Source organism: Pyrus communis, chromosome 8 (genome assembly GCF_963583255.1).
Source record: "Pyrus communis chromosome 8, drPyrComm1.1, whole genome shotgun sequence".
NCBI lineage: Eukaryota > Viridiplantae > Streptophyta > Magnoliopsida > Rosales > Rosaceae > Pyrus > Pyrus communis.
The window spans coordinates 22,220,772-22,239,695 of NC_084810.1; the positions used below are offsets into that span (position 1 = coordinate 22,220,772).

Sequence of the window (18,924 nt, forward strand, 5' to 3'; positions counted from 1 at the left end):
AGAAATATAAAGTAAAACCATCATTTTTGTTTCTTGGTCACACAGGGGTAAAAATGAACACTTAACACAACAAATATTGAAAAGAAAGAATTTCCAAGATGCATATATATATATATATATATATATATATGTACCTGTATTGTAAATCAATCCAATGCAACTGTCCAACATAATAAAAGTTCTGAAATCTATGCCTTATTCAGTAACAACTCATGTGTCTGGTACTCGCATTGGTACTCACGAATTTCCTAGAAAATATGAATATTGAACGGTATCAAGAAGGACAGATTATGTTACCTCAGCAATGCAAATATATGAGCAGATAACTTGAATGGGGAAGGGTTAATAAGAGTTTTCCAACAATATAAATAGAGAAACAAAAAAAAAAAATATTTAACGAGCATTACCTCAAGAGGAGGTGATTCTAAAGTAAGGTATTTTTATTCTCTTTTAACACTAAAAGGACAAAGTGAGAGAATGGGATGCTTTGCTTCCGAACCCATTTTAATTGGATTCTCTTTAACAATAAAAAAGTGAAAAAGATTTGGATGCTTTGCTCACGAACCATTTGGTATTCTCTTTAACAAGAAAAAGGATAAAGTGAAAGAAAATTGGATGCATTGCTTCCCAACCCCAAATTCTCAAAGGACGCCATCCTCTTAGTGGGGTCACATTATTTCATAGTACAAATGTCACAATTAGAATTGGTAATCTATTTTGAATAATATTAGGCTTACTATTAGTCATGACATATAAATTTTGTACGAATTCGTTTGAAAATGTTTTTAAAATTACTAAAAACGTTTTTTATGAATTTTTTTTTTCTTCCTATTACAATAAATGGAATCGAACAATGAACCAGCCTAATCCTAGTAACCCATTTTCCAACAAGGTATCATAAGCTATCAGAATGTCCACCTGCAAGGCACATCTAGGAAGACCATTATTTCTATGGTAATTTTTCAGAAACTCCTTCAAAAGCATAATATCGTCTCCAATTCGCCTGCCAGCGAAGAAAGCAAATTAAGAGTTGCTCACGATAGAGGGAAGGACATCCTTGATCCGATTGGCAAGAAGCTTAGCGATAATATTGTAAATAGCATAAAGAGGAATTTGTAACAATAATCCCTCAACTTTAATTGAATTGGAATAATAGTTCCTTAACTAAAACTATGTGATCATCGGTCACTTAACTCATCAAAATGTGCAGTTGTGACCATTTTCGTCCACTTTGTCAGAACTTACGTCAAAATAAGACACAGGTCATGCACGTGAGGCTGAATCAAAAGGTAAATAAGAAAAATCAAATGAGAAAATTATTGCAATGATCCCTTAACTCTAACCCGATTGGAGCAATGGTCCCTCAATTTTAATCCAATTAGAGCAATGGTTCTTCAACATTAACCTAATTGTTACAATGGTCATTTAACTATGACTGATTTTGAAGGAAGTTCTGACGGAGTAGATGAAAAAAAACCATTGTTGTACATTTTAATGAGTTAAAGGACTAATGGTCACGCGTTTTTAGTTGAGGGACCAACGCTCTAATTGGGTTAACATTGAGGGACCATTGTTACAATTTTGTTGACAAAATGGGGCCAAGGGTTATAGAAGGTAGCGGTAACAAGCAAAAACTATGGTCTTTTCTTTCTGTAGTGAAGAACAATTACTCATGAGTTGTTTGCATAAGTGGTCTCTTCTTTTCTGTAGGTACTCTTTAAGGCTATGTAAGATGTAATTCATCTGTTTGAACTTCTTTTATTGAATATTCCATACCCTTGACCAAAAAAAAAAAAAAATGTTTCTAAGAAATATGAGTAAGGAAATATATATATATATATATATATATATTTTTTTTTTTTGCAAACGATAGATTTTGTTAGATTAGCCATCAACAGAATTCGAACTCACACTATCATGCAATGACAACTTCTTTTACTTGTGAAATTATGCGTTATCCCTCTGTTAATAGCATGAACGTACCCTTACATGTGAGTTAAAAATTGCATTTCTTTCCTTTATTCTGTTCATCGTCCCTTTTCACCCTCCCTCTCTACAACTATTTTCCACCGCCAAAGGAAAATCCCAAACTAACAAATCTCAAAGCCATTTCTTTCAAATCTCAATTCAATTGTACGCCATGGGTCTTGCCTAGCTATGGGCAACAGTTATCGCGGATGGGTAACCGCGGTTATTACTCATAACCGTTTAAATTTTTACCCGCATAACCGTTTACCTGTTGGGTATTTACATAAACGGATATACCCATACCAATAACCATACCCATTTACCCATAACCGTGTACCTGTTTACTTTTTTTTTTATCCGTCTACCTATTTTTTTAACAACTTAAAAATTAAAAATAAATTTATCATAATTTTCTTTTTTCTAATTATTAAATACCGTTATAAGTACATTTAACATGTATTTTTATATTAACAGCAATATTATTTATGAATATACATTTAACATGTATTTTTATATTAAGGCAAGGCTCTTGCCTTTGCTGCCTAGAAATCCATTTTCCAGTTTTAGAAGCTTGGTTAAAACTTTTCATTCAAACTGATCCAATCAGAGCTTTAAAATCTAAAGCCTCACAAAATTGTTTCGCGGATGGAGAGTGAGACAAAGGAGAGAGAGAAGACGGAATGGAGGTATAGAGAGACGAAGAGGGACAGGTGAGAAAAGGGCTTGGCATGGCATCGCGTGAAAAAAATATAGGGTAAAATGACTAGTAACAGAAAAATAACATAACTTTTATATTTGAATATGAAACCTAAAGAATTTTACTAAAAAGTTTAAATCCAAATTTTCACAACAAAAGCTGTCTTCTAATTATTCTATCACTTGAAAATTTTATTATTTTAAAGCACGTACGTAAATCAAAACTAGTATCCACTTAACTACGCACAAGTCATTATTTTAAAAACAATTACACAAAATCACTCTCTTTTTTGGAGAAAAACTTGTGTGGGGCTTGACATGCTACTAGACAATGCTAAGTGGTAGTTCCATACCATTCATAACTTGCCATGTGTTAAATATTGTTGCATTAGTATAATTTCTTATTTTTATTTTATATCATAATTCAAAATTTAATTAATAATATATATATATATATATATGGAAAAGTAAATTGTTAGAAGGCTTGAACTTCAAGGACGCCACAATCACACGGTAAAAGAGGAATGCAGATTCGGGTGAAGTGCAGCTACGGAAAGGATTGTCGGGAATGGGCGATGGTGGAATTGCAAGGGGCGGTGGAAATTCACCACAATTTCAAGACCACCTCCTTTTGCAGCACCTGCCCTGGAAAACTGAAGCAGTTTCAACTCTTCCAGGAGTGATGGAATCGAAACAAATGTATTCAAATTTTGAATAATCGAATGTGTTTATGTATGTGACTCATTGCAAACAAACATTAGCTTTCTCATGATTCGCATAAAAAATAATCACAAGCTTATCTCTCTCTCACAGCCTTGCATGGCTGCTGAGAAATTGTGCAGATTTTAGGTAATTACTGGTTCAAAGGTTTATTAATCCATTAAAACTAGATTAAGTTTCTGACTAACCTCATTATTTCAATTCAATAAAAATAAAAAAAATAAAAAAAAACTTCTCATTATTTCAATGTATTGTCAAATTATTATTAAGGAAGGGCATATTAATTTTGGAGAAGAACCCAATTCTCAAAGCCAACTTCGTCCACCAGTAGTTTGTCGTTTCCAATTTTCAAATATTAATAGACTATAGATGTAAAATTGAACGAGTTATAAGTAATCATTAGAGAGAGTTGAGAGATGGGAGATGAGAGACTTAATAAAGGGAGAGCCTGAAGAGCAAGGAAGAATTGACGGTGTTGTCCAATTTTCAACAACCCTGAGATTTTTTTTCCTCTCCCCTTTTCTTCTCGCGAACACATCTTCAGTTTGGATAGACATCAATATGAAGGCAACCGGTGATATCTTCAATTTGGATAGACAACATTTGAGCCGTATAATCAGTCGACTGATGAACACCTTCAGTTTGGATAGATAGCACTGCTTCGAGACCGACTGGTTATTTATCCAAGTCACGGTCAATAAGGATTTACAAGTCTTTGTTAGTAAAGGTCATCTCATCAGCCTTCTCAGCGAAGTAAAGTGTTACCAAGTTACTACATTCGGCACATTGAAAGCCGAATTTGAAATTGAACTTCGCAGAACTAGCAGCCTTGTCTTCAGGCTCTAGAACCCGAAGGCTGAGACGTGTTCCTTCCTCGGCCTCAGTCGCAATATTAAGAAGTCAGCATCGCGCCCAACGCCACATCAACATATTTTACTCCCTAGCCGAACTCGACCGAAGAGTTGGCACGCCCCGCACATAATCGAATGACGTAGTTAGCTTATTAATTACTCGGCATATGCGCCATGAAGGCTTGGCAGTTTTTAGGGTCAACAGTAATATACAGAACATCTATAGTATGTGAAAACTATATATTCAATGGTGTGAGAATTCCAAACCGAAAAAAAAAAATATATATATATATATATATATATTTATTTTGGTTGTATTTTTATTGAATGTTGAATTTAAGTAGTTTGATAATAAACTATGTTAGAAATAGAAGTATGAAATTAAGTAGTTTGAAACATTGGAGCGTCAATTGGACTTTGTATGAATAAATTTGTATGAAATTTCAAATTGATATGAGGTAAAAAACTTAAATTTCAATTTATATGAAATTGGGCAATAAAATTTCAGGCCAATAGCCCAAATTTTGGCCCACACCCCAAAAATCTCAATTTTCAGCCTAAAAACCTGAAATCCAAAATTCAATCCCGATCCATCCTGAAATATCGTAAACATATCGAAATTCCAAAAATTGAGAATACCGGAATTTCGGTTCAAGATTGGTTTTCAATTTTTCGTCCCAAAAATTTTCGATTTGAGATTCAGAATCTCATTTTCAGTTTGAAATCCCATACCGAACCACCCCTACACAAACTTACTAACTCTAACTCAAAGTTTTTCTGAAGTCTTGTTAGAAATTTTATATTATAATATTTAAGTTATGTATGAATGAAAAATAAGAGTCAAGTGTTATAGTTGAATTCAAATTAATGAATTGCGTCTGGTCGTTAGAACGTTAGGCAACAGTCACAATGTTTCAAAAGTGGTGGCTTGAGTTCTACATAAACTCAAACATCCTACATGTCTAAATAATCGAAGAAAAGAGTTTTCTTCAATGTCTTTTATTCTTTGTTAGTCAAACTCCAAGTTGTGTCTTGAGAGTACGAAATATATGAAGTTCGCCAGAGTTCGAAGATTGAAGTGTTTTGACTTCAGATTATAGATCATTGAATCCTGGGAGACGGACGCCTACCGAACTACAAACACAAGAGTAGAGGTGAAATTCTGTCTTTAGAACATTACATTTATGTAAGCCATAATCTGCAAGTTTGTCAATTTTTCGAACTTTCTCTCTAGTTGTTTATGTTAATCTCATATATAATTCATGTTGTGAATTTCTTTATGATTATTATGATTGGAATTATATTATTATTTTTTATATTTTATAATATTGCTCAAACAAGTCTTACTTGTGTTTTGTCTCCGTCTGTGTGTGATCCTTCAAATATATCTCTGATCGGAGCAGTCTGCCCCCACCACTCTCATAATTCGCATTTGCTTCGGACCTCCTCCCTCTCTCCCTCTCTCGTTCAGCAAAGCCATTGCTCGAAACTGACTCACAAATAAAGACAGTGATCGAGGGAGGAGGGAGGAGGGAGACATTGATACTTTCATTGAGGATAGAGAAAAAACTTCTCCACCTACTCCATAACCCCACCATGTTTGATGTCCGAGTGCTGCAACTTTAACACTTCACCATTTCACGCCATTTCTCTTTCTGGGTTTCACGAATGTCAGCTCCCGAGGCAACCCACCACCGCCGTTCGGCCACCGGAGGCAGCGGCGCGTCGGTCTCGGATGACTCCGACGACAACCAGTCCTGGCGCTCGATGTCTGACTCTGGCAATGTCCGGAGGAAGTCTTGTGAGTCAGATTGTTCAGTGGAGGAGGTGGATTTGGAGAGTGGGCTTTTGGAGGTGAAGAAGGTGAGTAAAGTTGAGAGAAATTGCAGGATTTGCCACCTGGGTTTGGAGGGAGGTGGTGGGACCGACCCTGCCTCTGGGGTCCCGATTGACCTGGGGTGTTCTTGCAAGGGGGATTAGCGTGCTGCTCATAAGCAATGCGCTGAGACTTGGTTCAAGATCAAGGGAGATACGTGAGTACAAAATTTTTCTGAGTTTAATATTCATTATTTTCTTTGGTTTTTGGTGTTTCTGCTTGAAATTATGAACACCCATTTGCTGGATTGTGAATGTTTGTTCTGCTTGAGTGTTTAATGATGGTCCGAAAACTTTAGGATTATATTTTGTTCTGTTTCTGCATTGAAGTGCAAGCACATGGATGCAATTGGTTCCCGGAGTCAGCTCTCTCACTTTTGATGTGTTTTACTTCAAACTATGAACTTACTATGGGCATGTTACAACAGATACCATTTTGGTGGTGTTTAGGTTCCTGCTTCCGAGAGTTCAGCTTATTCGAATGATTACTTGCTAATTAGCTTCTTTCTTTTCATGCAATTGTCACAATTGTTCTTATCATTTTGCTTCTTACTGGAATGCCGAATTAGGCAGATCACGTATGTTGTAGAATGCGTATGCTCATATGAAATACGAGAAAATCTAGTAAAAGAACAATCTTGTAGTCACCACAATTACAATCCATCTGAACTCAAAGATATCCATCGTTCTAGGTTTATAGTTTTTATAGTCACACTTTCTGTGGCATTTACATTAGTGGAAAGTGCGAGGTCCAATGCAAGCTAAAGGAAGTGTGTTTGTATGCAAGAATTGAGCTCCTATGTCGAAAAGTAGATATCTTGTGTGCCATGTATCTTTTCTGTATGCTTCTAATAAAGATGTAAATGTTTAAATTATGCATACGGATTAGTAAACGATGATGAGCATTTGCATTCTTTGGTTCCGTCACAAGTTTATTTCGTTTATACATTTGGGAAATTTTCTAAACTCCAAGGATGATAATTTTGGTAAAGTTCTTAGGACCTTGCACGCTATACCCTCTTCAAAGGAAATATCCAAACTTAGGCTACAGGAAATATAATCTAGATAAGCTGCATCACAAGATAATACAATGACATGCATACATCATAGATGGATTGGTGAAGACTTGCTGGGTTGGTAACCAGGATGAGGAGAAGATATGCAAGAACAGCAAGCTAGTTCAAATTTCATTTTACTCATCATGGTAAGCAAATGGAATGACATCTTGACAACATGACTTTTTTCCAGAAACAGAAATAGAAGATTTGATGGCTTTGAAATCACTTATAGTGATTGTATAGCATTCTCTTTTATATTTTTTATATTTGTATGCTGTTGGTTACACGTCATTATGTTTGTTCAAAATCCTCATGGTACGTTTCTTCATTATGTTGCGTTATGGTTGCAAATACTAGTCTTGTCTGACTGACATGTTATTTTCTGCCTATGTCTTTTGCTTTCTTACCTCCATTTGGTCTTGTTTTCGCATGAAGTTTAATGGTAAAGACGTCAGTAGATTGCATACGTGATTCAATTCAATTCATGTTCTACTTATGTTTTTTTTATCCTACTGTTAAAAAGCATAATTTTATTTATTTGATTTGCAGAACCTGCGAGATCTGTGGAGTAACTGCATTCAACATTTCCAGTGACCAGATAAACGAGGCAAATAGCAGTACTGCCACAGCCGCATCAGTACCAGAACCACCCTTGATCCAGGTTGAAACCCAAACCATGTGGCATGGCTGCCGCATTATGAATTTTCTTCTTGCCTGCATGATCCTTGCCTTCGTAATTTCATGGCTTTTTCACTTCAAAGTGCTTTCATGAACACCAGCAGGGAAAAGAAAAGGCTTCTGTGAATGTGTGGGGTAAGTTGAGTTCCAATCATCGTCTTGCTTGTGCTGCTACATTGCTGTACCTGTTCCTACTTTGCCGCAAACACGCTCTCTGCCCTTCGTAATATAATGTTCTACATGGATATCTATTACAAGTATATTATTTTTGGATAAATGGGGGTGACAACTTGTTTCCATCTGCAGTCTCCGTTGTGTGCGTAGTCTAGCATATATTTTTGCGCATGTAAATCTTATTTGTACGGTTAAGGACTCCCTGGTGTCGAAAGATTCGGAGAAGATATTCGTCTAGCCTTAGTACGGTAGTACCTATAAGTTGTGAAGCACTGCCAATGAAGGCTATTGGCGTCTTCGTTGATTGAAAAGCTTAATGAAAGTACGTATTTTCTCAATGATCCTTGTAATACACAGGTTACCGGCACAAATGTCGTCAATTTGAAATTTTCGATCCATTCAAATGGTATGGCATTACTGAATATTATATGATTCACTAGGTAACGCCGAGTTTTGAGAGCACGAGAAAAAACTTTTAACCGCTTAAGTTACGAGCCATCTGTTAAAACTTGAAATGGTTTGAGAACAAACAATTGTTATTCGGCAAACATCAAAACATATTTCCACGAGTTTAAACAACCCCCTTAATAATCTTAAGCCTTGATTTTTTTTTTTTTTTTTTTCTTATGAGAAGGCATTAGATATGCAAAATCAATGTGGATTCACTTTTTCCTCTCAAATCCTTGGTTAGTTGGTTGTTAGCAAACATATAATGAAAATGATATTCATTTCTTGTAAGCAATCATAGCAATGATTTTTTCTTTTAATCGAACAATAGTCTACACGAAGAAACCTAAATCATTTGAACGGATATTCAAACTCTACCGTAACAAAAGAAACACACTATTTTAGTCAACTGAACTTGAGCCGACTGATGAAATATGAGTTAGCAAAGAAATAAAAAAAGCCAAAAAATAAGAAAGAAAGGGACAAATACATACGGCTGCCCACCATATAGGGCCTTTGTGAAATTATCCACTACTTGTGGTAGAAGGAGAAAAGAAAGGGCAATAATCCACTACTTTTCGGGTTGGAAGTCCCCCCCCCCAAAACAAAACCGTCCATCGCATATTCACGCTATACTAACTCCTAAAACCCTAATAAAGCTCAGTGGGATTTCCATTTTCTCCTGCTTTGGCTTCAAATCGGACACCTAAAACCCCTCTGCATTTACAGCTACCACTCTCAGCGCGTTCGATTCCATCCCGCCAAGTAAGATTACTTAAACCCTCTCTGCTACTTCATTCTATTTCGGTTTCGAAGAAGTCTGTAAATTAATTTACGAATTGTTCAGGTTTTAATGGCTGCCCCCAACAATGCGCCGACGGTTTTGGACAAGGAACAGGTAAGTACCCTTTTGCTTCATTGTTCCAAAGTTTTTACCTTTTGTTCTGCAAAAACGAATTCAAGTTTTAGATTGGATTTAATGCATGCCCAAGATTGGATTTTGGGGATAGTTTTGGAAATTCATGGTTAGATTGTTCAATGGGTGTTGGTAATCTGGGTGTTCTGTGAGTTTGGGCTTAATCGAATTGGGTCTTATTTGTCTAATTGGTCAATGATGTCGGTGTTTCGACGTTAGTAAAAGTGAAACCCAGGTATTTCCTGAGAGGTAGGAAGCGACAAGGTGGTTAATTTTTACTCTTGAGTGATAGATTTTCTTTTCTTTGGTTTTGAATTATTGTTCTAAATTGGTGTTTTTCAAGTAATCTCCGGTGGGTTTTGGGGAAGACGTGAATTTGGTTTTAAACAACTGTGCAGATTTTTGGCATGGCAGAGAAGGAGATGGAATACAGGGTTGAGTTGTTCAACAAGTAAGTATTTGACGGCATTAAGTTCGTCTCCTAGTTAGAGTGATTATTTAGGGCCTTCTCGTACACTATTATTTGTTTATTTATTTTCATTTTCACCTGTGTCACTTCTATCCGTTGGAGATCATACTTTGTTCTGATGAGTATGTATGATTGTGCGCAAAAGAACGAATGATATTTCTAAAGCTACATTATTTGGTAGTCTTGTGGCTTCAGTGTGTGAGCACTAGAGTACTTCTCACCCTTGTGTTATACACTTAAGACTACCACATCTCATTAGGTTGTGGATTTTTATTTTAGTATATGCAATTTTCTATCTGTCATACTTTAGCTTCCGAGTTATTCGGTTTTCATTTCTTTGTTTATTTGGTTCATTTATGCAGGCTCACCCATACATGTTTCAACAAGTGCGTTGAGAAGAAGTATGAACACTCTTTTCTTTTCTCTTTTTAAGATTTTATGGACCACTTTGAAGGATTTAGCATTTTACTTTTACGTCCTTTTTTAAATGATGAAGTTAGTAAATGTGAATTGTTTAAATACATCCAGGTACAAGGAGTCTGAGCTAAATATGGGTGAAAACAGTTGCATTGATCGATGTGTCTCAAAATACTGGCATGTAAGATATCACTCTGTCTTCTTCTTATCAATTTAGTGCTATGGTATTACTTGGATTAAGTTATAAGAATCAATAAACCCATTCACCTGTTAAATATTTTATTCTTCACTCTTTCGGTTGATATTTCTCACTTTAGTTTTATACCCTAAATCTATCACAATTGTAGTGTTCTGAATGGTTTCTTTGATTAAGCCTTGCGTAATTTACTTCTTACACTTCACAGTTTTCGCTACCTGCTGCAATTATGATGTGCAAATGAAGGTTGTTCTGTTATGTGTATTTGGTTGAAAAATTTTGTGGTGTGCAGGTGACTAATCTAGTCGGGCAGCTGCTAGGTACTGGTCGGCCTCCTATGTAAAATTTATGCCTGGTTTGCTTTGCGACTTGGTCTTCCCTGGATAGATGCTTGGCTGGTTCTCGGGCAATTCGGAGATTGTAATTGTTCGCATAGCTATGCCTTTTCTTTTTGTCGTAAGTGTGATTCCATTTTGTGGTCTGAGAAAACAAAAGGGACAGGTTTTTGACATACGTCGCCCTATGTTCAAGTCCATAACAGAATTGGGCATTCGTAGTGAAGATTTCTTAATTATTTTCGTTTCTTGAACAATTGCAACTGTGTTCGGTGGTTTGCTTACACCTTTAATAGGTGGGATGGTTCTACCTTTTTGGCAGCATTGTTGAGCAGAAGTACTTGTGAAGATTTCTCTAGTTTATTTATGGTTCCAATTTTTCCCATCCATGTTTGTGTTTAATGTTCAGTTCACTTCAGGTTACTGGTATTGTTTGTTTGATGATTCCCTTTTTCCATCTCATATACACGATCGAGTCAATCAAATAATGTTGTCGAAAATCTTCTTTCCGTGTTTCCATCTAGCTCTAAATAGTGCATCATGACTACCGAAACATAACATCGGAAGCAAACAAACATGTAATTTGATTTTTGTCGAACGACCGACTTCTGTGGGTTTGAATAGACAGAGAGACACCAAGACCAACCTAAAGGTTGTTACCAATAACCCTTTGGTGCTGCAGAGCACGACTCAAATGGCGTGGGAATTGCTCTGCGTTCCAGTTTTATGTCTGTGGACTTTCAACTTCCAAGATGCACCAACTTTTAGAGTTCCTTCAGCTCTTAAAGGCAGCCACTTGGAGATAAAAGGCAGTAAGCAATGCAGGGCGGTGTACGAGGGACTGCATAGCGTCTCCGAGAGCTTCTTGTGCCATATCACTCATCAAGTAACATATGCACCGTCTAGCAAACAAAGTTCCCGATTGAAAGGTTCCCGACTGAAACGTTCCTGGTTCAATGCTGTCACGATGAATGAACATCAATAAGAAGCAAGAAAGGAAAACCGATCCAATCGTTTTCCCTATTTATGTCTAATGCCAGTGAACGTTATGCAAAGTCGCAACTTTAATCATATGTCAGTGCAACGAATATCAGCATGAATTTTGGCATGTCTCAATTTCTAAGACATAACAATGAAGGTACCTACTTCTGTGTAAGAATCTATTGCGGCCGTGAAGTCTTTTGCTCGAAATGCCGCATCCCCATGCTTCTTACAGCGCTGTCTTTCCTGCATTTCGCTGGTCCAGATTTGGAAAGAAAGCTGCAAAGTAACACCAAACAAATCCAACATAGAAAGTTTGCAGATAAACAAAAGCTAGGCAGAAAACTGAAGACCAACAAAAGTTCTTCCCCACCCCTGCGGTCAATGTCAGAAAATGAAAGACGGAGAATTCAGAATTGAGGATGACTAACTTCAGTTGCAGCTTCCTCGTCGTCCTTGTATCCAAGAATCAACAATATTTCATGTACTTCTGCAAGATCCAAACTCGAGCAAGCTTCACCTAGAGGTGATAACAATGTGTGCTTTTGTTGAGTATTTTCATGCGGAACACCCATCAAAACGTATGATGGAACCTCCTACAAACCACTAGATTGATATTCTATTTGCAGCAGAAGCAAATCAACTTCGCAAAACGAATCAAGTTTTCAAATACCTCAGTTTGTTGTTGAAGAGGAACAAGGGCATTCACAAAGAGACTTGAAATATGGCCTATCACGAGGTTCGTACTGCAAGCATTGTAAGCTGAATGCACCAGCTCAGTTCCATCGTCGTTTGATAAATGACCTTCAGAGCATGAGTCCATCACCATCAGAAAATTTTGTCGCGTATGAGTTCAAGTCGCTTGCAGAAAGAAAATTAGGAATTACTTAAGACGTTTTGCATTACTACAAACTGGTTTGATTAAAACCGAATTACTTGATGTGACACAATCAGATAGCTTACTTGGAGCACAAGTCACACGTAGCATAAGAAGGAAAGGGAAAATTACATGACTTGGGGGGGATATGTCTGTCACTGAGCAGATCAAGCAATAGGGTCCCGAAGTTGTAAACCAAAGTTTCCGGTATCATTCTTCCTAGCAAATAGAAAGATGTAAATTAACACGCTAAACGAAAGACCATGGATCTCGCGTAGAGCTACTAGTCCAAAGATGTTGATGCTGATTGCCATTGGCTGAAGTGAAGAAATGTTTTTGTGTGCTTGTCTCTCTACTCACGTTTCTTTTCTTTTGGTCTGATTTCTATGCAGTTTCCTGGCTAGTGCTAGGAGACTAAGGGAGGAGGTCTTCCCCAAGACTAAGGGGAGAACTGTGGAAATAGGAGGGACTAGAAATTCATGGTCACCATTAACCGTGACAAGTCATCTGAGGTATAACTTGCGTGGGGACGGGCCGGAGAAATTCATGATTCGTAGTGAACTGCTATTCTGTTTCGTTAAAGTTTCAAAACCCTAGCTATGCCCGTATTTCCGGAATTACTGTTCGGCCAACTTGTAAGTTGCACGATGATTTCGACCATGTTGTGATACACGATAATACTATTATGTATCTCCTTCATGGTATTAAAAGACTATCTGCCTATTGACAATTGGTTTTCGATTTCATGTTCACATTTTAACCTAGTATCAAAAGCTATCCACGTACAAAGCCAAACAATCTCTCATTGTTATTAAAAACTGAACACGTGTTAGGCTTAAGATATCATACACATGAGGGGACGTGCTAAGAGTTTTTTCACATTAAAGATGAACGTCTTGTGTTAAGGGCTTAAAAGATCTTGAGCCTCTCTAACCAATGTTGTAATTTAAACGGATCAACTCATACAAGTGAAGGTAAAACGAATTAGCTTGAACGGTCTAAGTTGCCCCTAACAATGTGGTCACCTTTGGTTTCTTGTCTTTTAATTTCTACAATTTTTTACAGAGGTGAACTACGATTCTAAACTGCGCAATAGGAGATTCGAACTCAGGTGTTCTTCCTTATTTCGTTGTCTCAAGCAACCGGAGAACGAGAACATTCAGTAATCTTATTTCGTTGTTCGTCCTCATTGGTAACAAAGCGCTCGGAGTAATGTACAGTATTAAAATGAATATAATCAGGATGATATTTTACACAATGAAATATTCAAAATTTATATACAAGATACAACATCAGCATCTGACCATATACTGCAGAGGAAATAACAACTAATTTTTTAGTACAATTTTTCTATATAACCACAGGATGCTTCAGATCAAAATAAATGAAAATATACATCATAATGATTTTTATGGCCAATCCTTTCATGCTAGATCAGAAGAAACTAAGATGCCGAAGAGGGAATCGATAAAATAGATGCAGGTTTAGATGAAAGAAGCGGGGAAACACCTATTCACTTCTCAGCTTATCTAGTTTCTTTACTTCCAAGGATGCGCCAACACTTAGAATTTCCGCGGCATCATTGTCCATCCCTAGGCTCTTTAGGGCTGCCGCTTGAAGATAGAAGGCGGTTGGCCATTCACGCTTTAGTGCTAGGGCTTCATCACCATCTTGAAGAGCTTCTTCTGCCCTGTTACTCATTAAGTAACACAGGCACCGTCTAACCAACATAGTTGGCGATTTCCCATTCACACGATCAAAATACTGCAACGAAAATAAGGAGATTCACTAACTAAGATGATAAGTGAATCCAACCTACCCTGTATCTATAATTTAATATGCTAGAACTAAACTGGCAAAGGTAATTTTTTAAGTGATCAGAGCTTAAATTTTCATAACCCCACTGCTGATCATGATGGATGATATAGTACTAAATCAATGCCTTTCCAATATATCTGGAGATTACAGAAATTATGACAAGATAGTTTTGCGGTTCAAGTTTAGTGACTTACTTCTGTATAAGAACTTATTGCGGTGGCAAAGTCTTTCTTTTTGAATGCAGCATCACCCCTCTTCCTAAAATCTAATGCCTCCTTCATTGGCTCTGTCCACATGTCGAAAGAAAGCTGCGAGGAAGTTTTAAAGGGCCGTGCGTTAAACATAGTTTAGCATTAAACGTTTGGTAATAAACGTAAGTGATCACTGCAAGAAAGACAGTTCTTTTCTCCCTTGGCAGATATCGCAAAATAGAATATTCAGAAGTTGGAATTGAGATCACTAACTTCGTGCCCAGTTTCATCGTCCTCGTATCTAACTTTCACCAATATCTCATGTATTGCTGTAAGATCCAATCTTGTGCAAGCATCAGCTAGAGGTGACAGCAATATCGGTTTTGGGGGCACATTTCCATCGGGGGTACCCATCAGAACATATGACGGAACCTGTGAAAAACTACTACATGAGAGGATATACTCGTATTGCATATGCAGCATTGATGCTTATCAGCTTTTGCAACAGACGCGATACCAAATCAAATTTCAAAGCGTACACTAAAGAATGACCATTCCCGATTAAATAAAGCCTGCATACCTCAATTTCTTTTTGAAGAGGGACAAGGGAAGTCACAAGAGAATTGATATTTGGCCTCTTATGAGGTTCAGACTGCAAGCATTGTGAAGCTAACTGCACCACCGCAGTTCCGTCATCATTTGAAACATGACCTTCTAAGCACGAGTCCAACAGCATCAACAAACTTTTATCGCGTATGAGGTCAAGCGCCTGGCAGAAAGAAAATTGAAAATAATTTAGCCACGAGATTTTCAATGACAATCCAATTCATGAATATTTAGAGCCAATTATTTAATCTGGCAATGCAGATAATGAAAAACAAGCAAATAACTTTAACTTGGAGCGCTTTAGAACACAAGTTACATTTATAAGCCATAAACTTTCCACTGGATTTGAAGAACAATATCAGAACAACAATCCACCTCAATGAAAGACATTAGGAAAAGGAAAATTACATGAGCTGGTGGGATACGTCTACCACTGAGAAGATCAAGCAATAGGGTTCCAAAGCCGTAAACCACACCTTCTGGTATCACTTTTCCTGCCAACCAGAAAGCTATAAGTTAGCTCCAGCACGGGCTTCGTTGCCTCAGAAATTTTATTCACTACTCATGCATACCGATATAGAAGCTATAATCTCTTACTTTCCCTCCCCTCCCCTCCCACCTTCTACCAAACAGTGTATGCATTACAAGATTGAATACTTTTCTCGATTGGATAAAGCTATTAAGGCGTTACCTTTCTTCGCGTATTTGGTAGGGTTGAAAGCGAGGTTGGTACTATAACTCTGGCCATCTTTTATATTCTTCATAAGTCCAAAGCAGGAGAGTCTGGGATTTAATTCCTGTCGAGTGCTGACTCAGTGTAAGGAAAGACCATCAAAAAACTACTTATAGCTTGTAAAAGATAAAACCACCCCCATTGATTACCTGATCAAACAGGACTTTGCAAGTATTAAGATCATGGTATGATGCCCGCTCTTTACTGCTGCAGTATGCCAAAGCTTGCGCCGTGTACAAAGCCACTCGCAACCTCATTGCCCATTTCATAGGCTGGTTCTCGCCTACACCAGTTATAACCGATTCAATAATTAAATTGTCTACTTCTATCCATACAATTAACAACACCCGAAAAGTAAAAATCTCGACGGTAATCATAGAAATAAACCAAATTTTGTAATAAAAGATCAGACTAGCAAAGGAAAAGAACTTTTTAACATTAGAGTGGAACTTACAATGGAAAAGATGCTCGGAGAGAGTACCATTAGGCATGAACTCTGCCACAAGCAATCTCTCATCCCCTTCACAGCAGAACCCGATCAGATTCGCCAAACGCTTGTTCCTCAGCCGCCCCACAGCTCTAGCTTTCTCCTATAACCATACACAACACATATTATTACACCGAAATTCTCTGTGCAGGACGTCGGTTCTTTATTTGCGCAGCACATAATAAAGGACGGATGTTCGTTTCATAGCCGGACTATAATACTACAATGCACAAATTTCATAAAGAAAATTTAGTCTAACTGTCAAACTGACCAGAAATTGGCGGGAATCGGGCCAAGCGGAGCAGCTGAAACGCTTAACGGCGATGCAGCGGCCGTCTTGGAGCTTGCCTTTGTAGACCACATTCGGAGCATTCTCGCCATGCTTGGAGACAACTTTCTCCGACGAGAACTGCAACGTGGCAGCTCTCAGCTGGTGCAGGCTGAACTCACTGAACCCCGGCACCGGAGACAGAGAGTCCACTTGGTCTCTCCCCACATTCTCTGCATTTCATACATGAAAAATAAGAAAACAGTAGGGATTTTCCCGGGAAAGTGACGGAAAAAAAATTGGAAAGTGTAAAAGAATCAACAGGACAACGCCTCGCCTGCGTCTAACGAGTCATCGAAATTTGATATGGTGCTGTGCGGCCGGAAGCAAAGGCAGAAAACGTTTCCCATTTGGCCGAGGAATCAAAATCTAGTGAGAAACGCTCTGAAATATGTAACCGTGCGGCTTTCTCTCTCTAAAAAGTTTGGCGTACGTCTCTGCTTCTGCTGCCACTTTGCAGCGGCAGTATATGATTTGTAGAGGAAGCCACCACGCGGTTTTCGCATCGACTTCGGTCGGGACAGCGCAAAGTCAACAAGGAGAAATTTCCATCCGAATTAAACAAAAGTACTGTTTCATGACACTAGAAGTTTTTCGTTCACACACACAACCCTATGACACTATACAAGTTTTTTGTTCACACACAACCCTTTCATATTTATGATATCGTTGAGAATGAATTCTACATTGAATAGAACGAGAGATTTTACATGAGTTTATAGAGTAAATTGTAGCAATGGTCTTTCAACTTTAATCAAATTGGAGTAATGATCCCTTAACTAAAAATTCATTACCATTGGTCCCTCAACTTATCAAAATGTGTAACAGTCCTTTTCATCAATTTCGTTAAAATTTTATCAAAATAAGTTATGTTGGGATAACCATTTATACAATTAGGGTCTCTCAACTCATCAATGTATGTAATTATGGTATTTTCTTTCATATTTATGATATCGTTGAGAATGAATTCTACATTGAATAGAACGAGAGATTTTACATGAGTTTATAGAGTAAATTGTAGCAATGGTCTTTCAACTTTAATCAAATTGGAGTAATGATCCCTTAACTAAAAATTCATTACCATTGGTCCCTCAACTTATCAAAATGTGTAACAGTCCTTTTCATCAATTTCGTTAAAATTTTATCAAAATAAGTTATGTTGGGATAACCATTTATACAATTAGGGTCTCTCAACTCATCAAAGTATGTAATTATGGTCTTTTTTGTCAACTACGTCAAAATTTTTGTCAAAACGAGTTATGTTGGAAGGATCATTGCTACAATTAGGTTAGAGTTAAGGAATCATTTTTCTAATTGAATTAAAGTTGAGGGACCAATGGTAATGGATTTTTAGTTGAGGGACCATAGCTTTACGTTTTGATGAGTTGAGGGAACAGTGGTAATGGATTTTTAGTTGATGGACCATTGCTCCAATCGAGTTAAAGTTAAGAGACCATAACTACAATTTACTCGAGTTTATAAGTAAATTGGCTACTTCTATTATGACCAATTGATTTTATAATATAATCTTAACTTTTTTCATAGTATTAAAGCATGTTGTCTTATGTATGAAACTCAAACAGTCACACATATTCCACTTTACTTTGTTTGTGTTAACGAACAACTCAGTACATGTCACATAATATCTAGATAAAGTGGAATTAATAGCTAATTGCAGTTGGCGTGTTGTATTTGAATGACATGACAGGTTATCTCTTCTTAGTATGAGAGAAAAATAAGAAAATGATTTCTTAAATATTGAAAAGGAATGAAGAAAAGTGTAGGGGAGATTTTGGAGGAAATGGGTAGCAGAAACAAAAAGGGTTTTTCTCTTCTTTGTGCGGCTACAATTTGACAAATGCCTCACCATGTCAAAGACAATCTAAACAAATCCTCACTTGGAGAAAAACTTGAGAGTTTGAGAGAAAATGACTCACTAGTACGTGAGAGAGAAATCCTCTTAATAGAAAATCAAGAGAGTAGATCCACATTTTTTTGTGAGAATGTTTTATATTCTCATTATTTTGATAGCGAAAATTATCGCTATTTTTATTAGCCCATTATAATAAGAGATGTGATATACACACTTATTTTTCCTTCTTA

At 37.1% G+C, this 18,924-nt stretch overlaps 3 protein-coding genes and 1 pseudogene across 3 annotated transcripts; 2 read left to right on the forward strand and 2 right to left on the reverse strand.

The window, feature by feature from the left end:
- Window positions 1-5,618: 5,618 nt before the first annotated feature.
- On the forward strand, window positions 5,619-8,358 carry LOC137743142 (uncharacterized; annotated as a pseudogene).
- A 741-nt stretch (window positions 8,359-9,099) lies between these two features.
- Window positions 9,100-11,187, forward strand: LOC137742551 (mitochondrial import inner membrane translocase subunit TIM10-like). The gene is made up of 6 exons (XM_068482453.1): window positions 9,100-9,232; window positions 9,315-9,365; window positions 9,782-9,834; window positions 10,215-10,253; window positions 10,381-10,450; window positions 10,758-11,187. Exons 2-6 carry the CDS (start codon window positions 9,321-9,323, stop codon window positions 10,806-10,808), a joined length of 258 nt encoding a protein of 85 aa, XP_068338554.1. The 5' UTR covers window positions 9,100-9,232; window positions 9,315-9,320; the 3' UTR covers window positions 10,809-11,187.
- Window positions 11,188-11,575: 388 nt separating this feature from the next.
- LOC137743143 (serine/threonine-protein kinase BSK5-like) lies at window positions 11,576-12,604 on the reverse strand. Its single transcript, XM_068483039.1, has 4 exons — window positions 12,455-12,604; window positions 12,213-12,377; window positions 11,943-12,060; window positions 11,576-11,748 (listed from the first exon to the last, which is right to left on the reverse strand). Exons 1-4 carry the CDS (start codon window positions 12,602-12,604, stop codon window positions 11,576-11,578), a joined length of 606 nt encoding a protein of 201 aa, XP_068339140.1.
- Window positions 12,605-13,886: 1,282 nt separating this feature from the next.
- LOC137742450 (serine/threonine-protein kinase BSK5-like) lies at window positions 13,887-17,324 on the reverse strand. The gene is made up of 10 exons (XM_068482315.1): window positions 17,099-17,324; window positions 16,765-16,994; window positions 16,461-16,596; window positions 16,156-16,289; window positions 15,965-16,070; window positions 15,682-15,767; window positions 15,248-15,436; window positions 14,941-15,099; window positions 14,671-14,784; window positions 13,887-14,422 (listed from the first exon to the last, which is right to left on the reverse strand). Exons 1-10 carry the CDS (start codon window positions 17,169-17,171, stop codon window positions 14,168-14,170), a joined length of 1,482 nt encoding a protein of 493 aa, XP_068338416.1. The 5' UTR covers window positions 17,172-17,324; the 3' UTR covers window positions 13,887-14,167.
- Window positions 17,325-18,924: the final 1,600 nt, after the last annotated feature.

Coding starts and splice junctions, on each gene's coding strand:
- LOC137742551 (XM_068482453.1), top strand. CDS start 9,321: ATGGCTGCCCCCAACAATGCGCCGACGGTTTTGGACAAGGAACAG. Junction 9,366..9,781: donor CGGTTTTGGACAAGGAACAG/GTAAGTACCCTT, acceptor ACAACTGTGCAG/ATTTTTGGCATGGCAGAGAA. Junction 10,451..10,757: donor GTGTCTCAAAATACTGGCAT/GTAAGATATCAC, acceptor TGTGGTGTGCAG/GTGACTAATCTAGTCGGGCA.
- LOC137743143 (XM_068483039.1), bottom strand. CDS start 12,604: ATGGACTCATGCTCTGAAGGTCATTTATCAAACGACGATGGAACTGAG. Junction 12,061..12,212: donor ACGAGGAAGCTGCAACTGAA/GTTAGTCATCCT, acceptor GTTACTTTGCAG/CTTTCTTTCCAAATCTGGAC. Junction 11,749..11,942: donor AGATTCTTACACAGAAGTAG/GTACCTTCATTG, acceptor GCATTGAACCAG/GAACGTTTCAGTCGGGAACC.
- LOC137742450 (XM_068482315.1), bottom strand. CDS start 17,171: ATGGGAAACGTTTTCTGCCTTTGCTTCCGGCCGCACAGCACCATATCA. Junction 16,597..16,764: donor CCGATTCCCGCCAATTTCTG/GTCAGTTTGACA, acceptor GTATGGTTATAG/GAGAAAGCTAGAGCTGTGGG. Junction 14,785..14,940: donor ACGATGAAACTGGGCACGAA/GTTAGTGATCTC, acceptor ACTTCCTCGCAG/CTTTCTTTCGACATGTGGAC.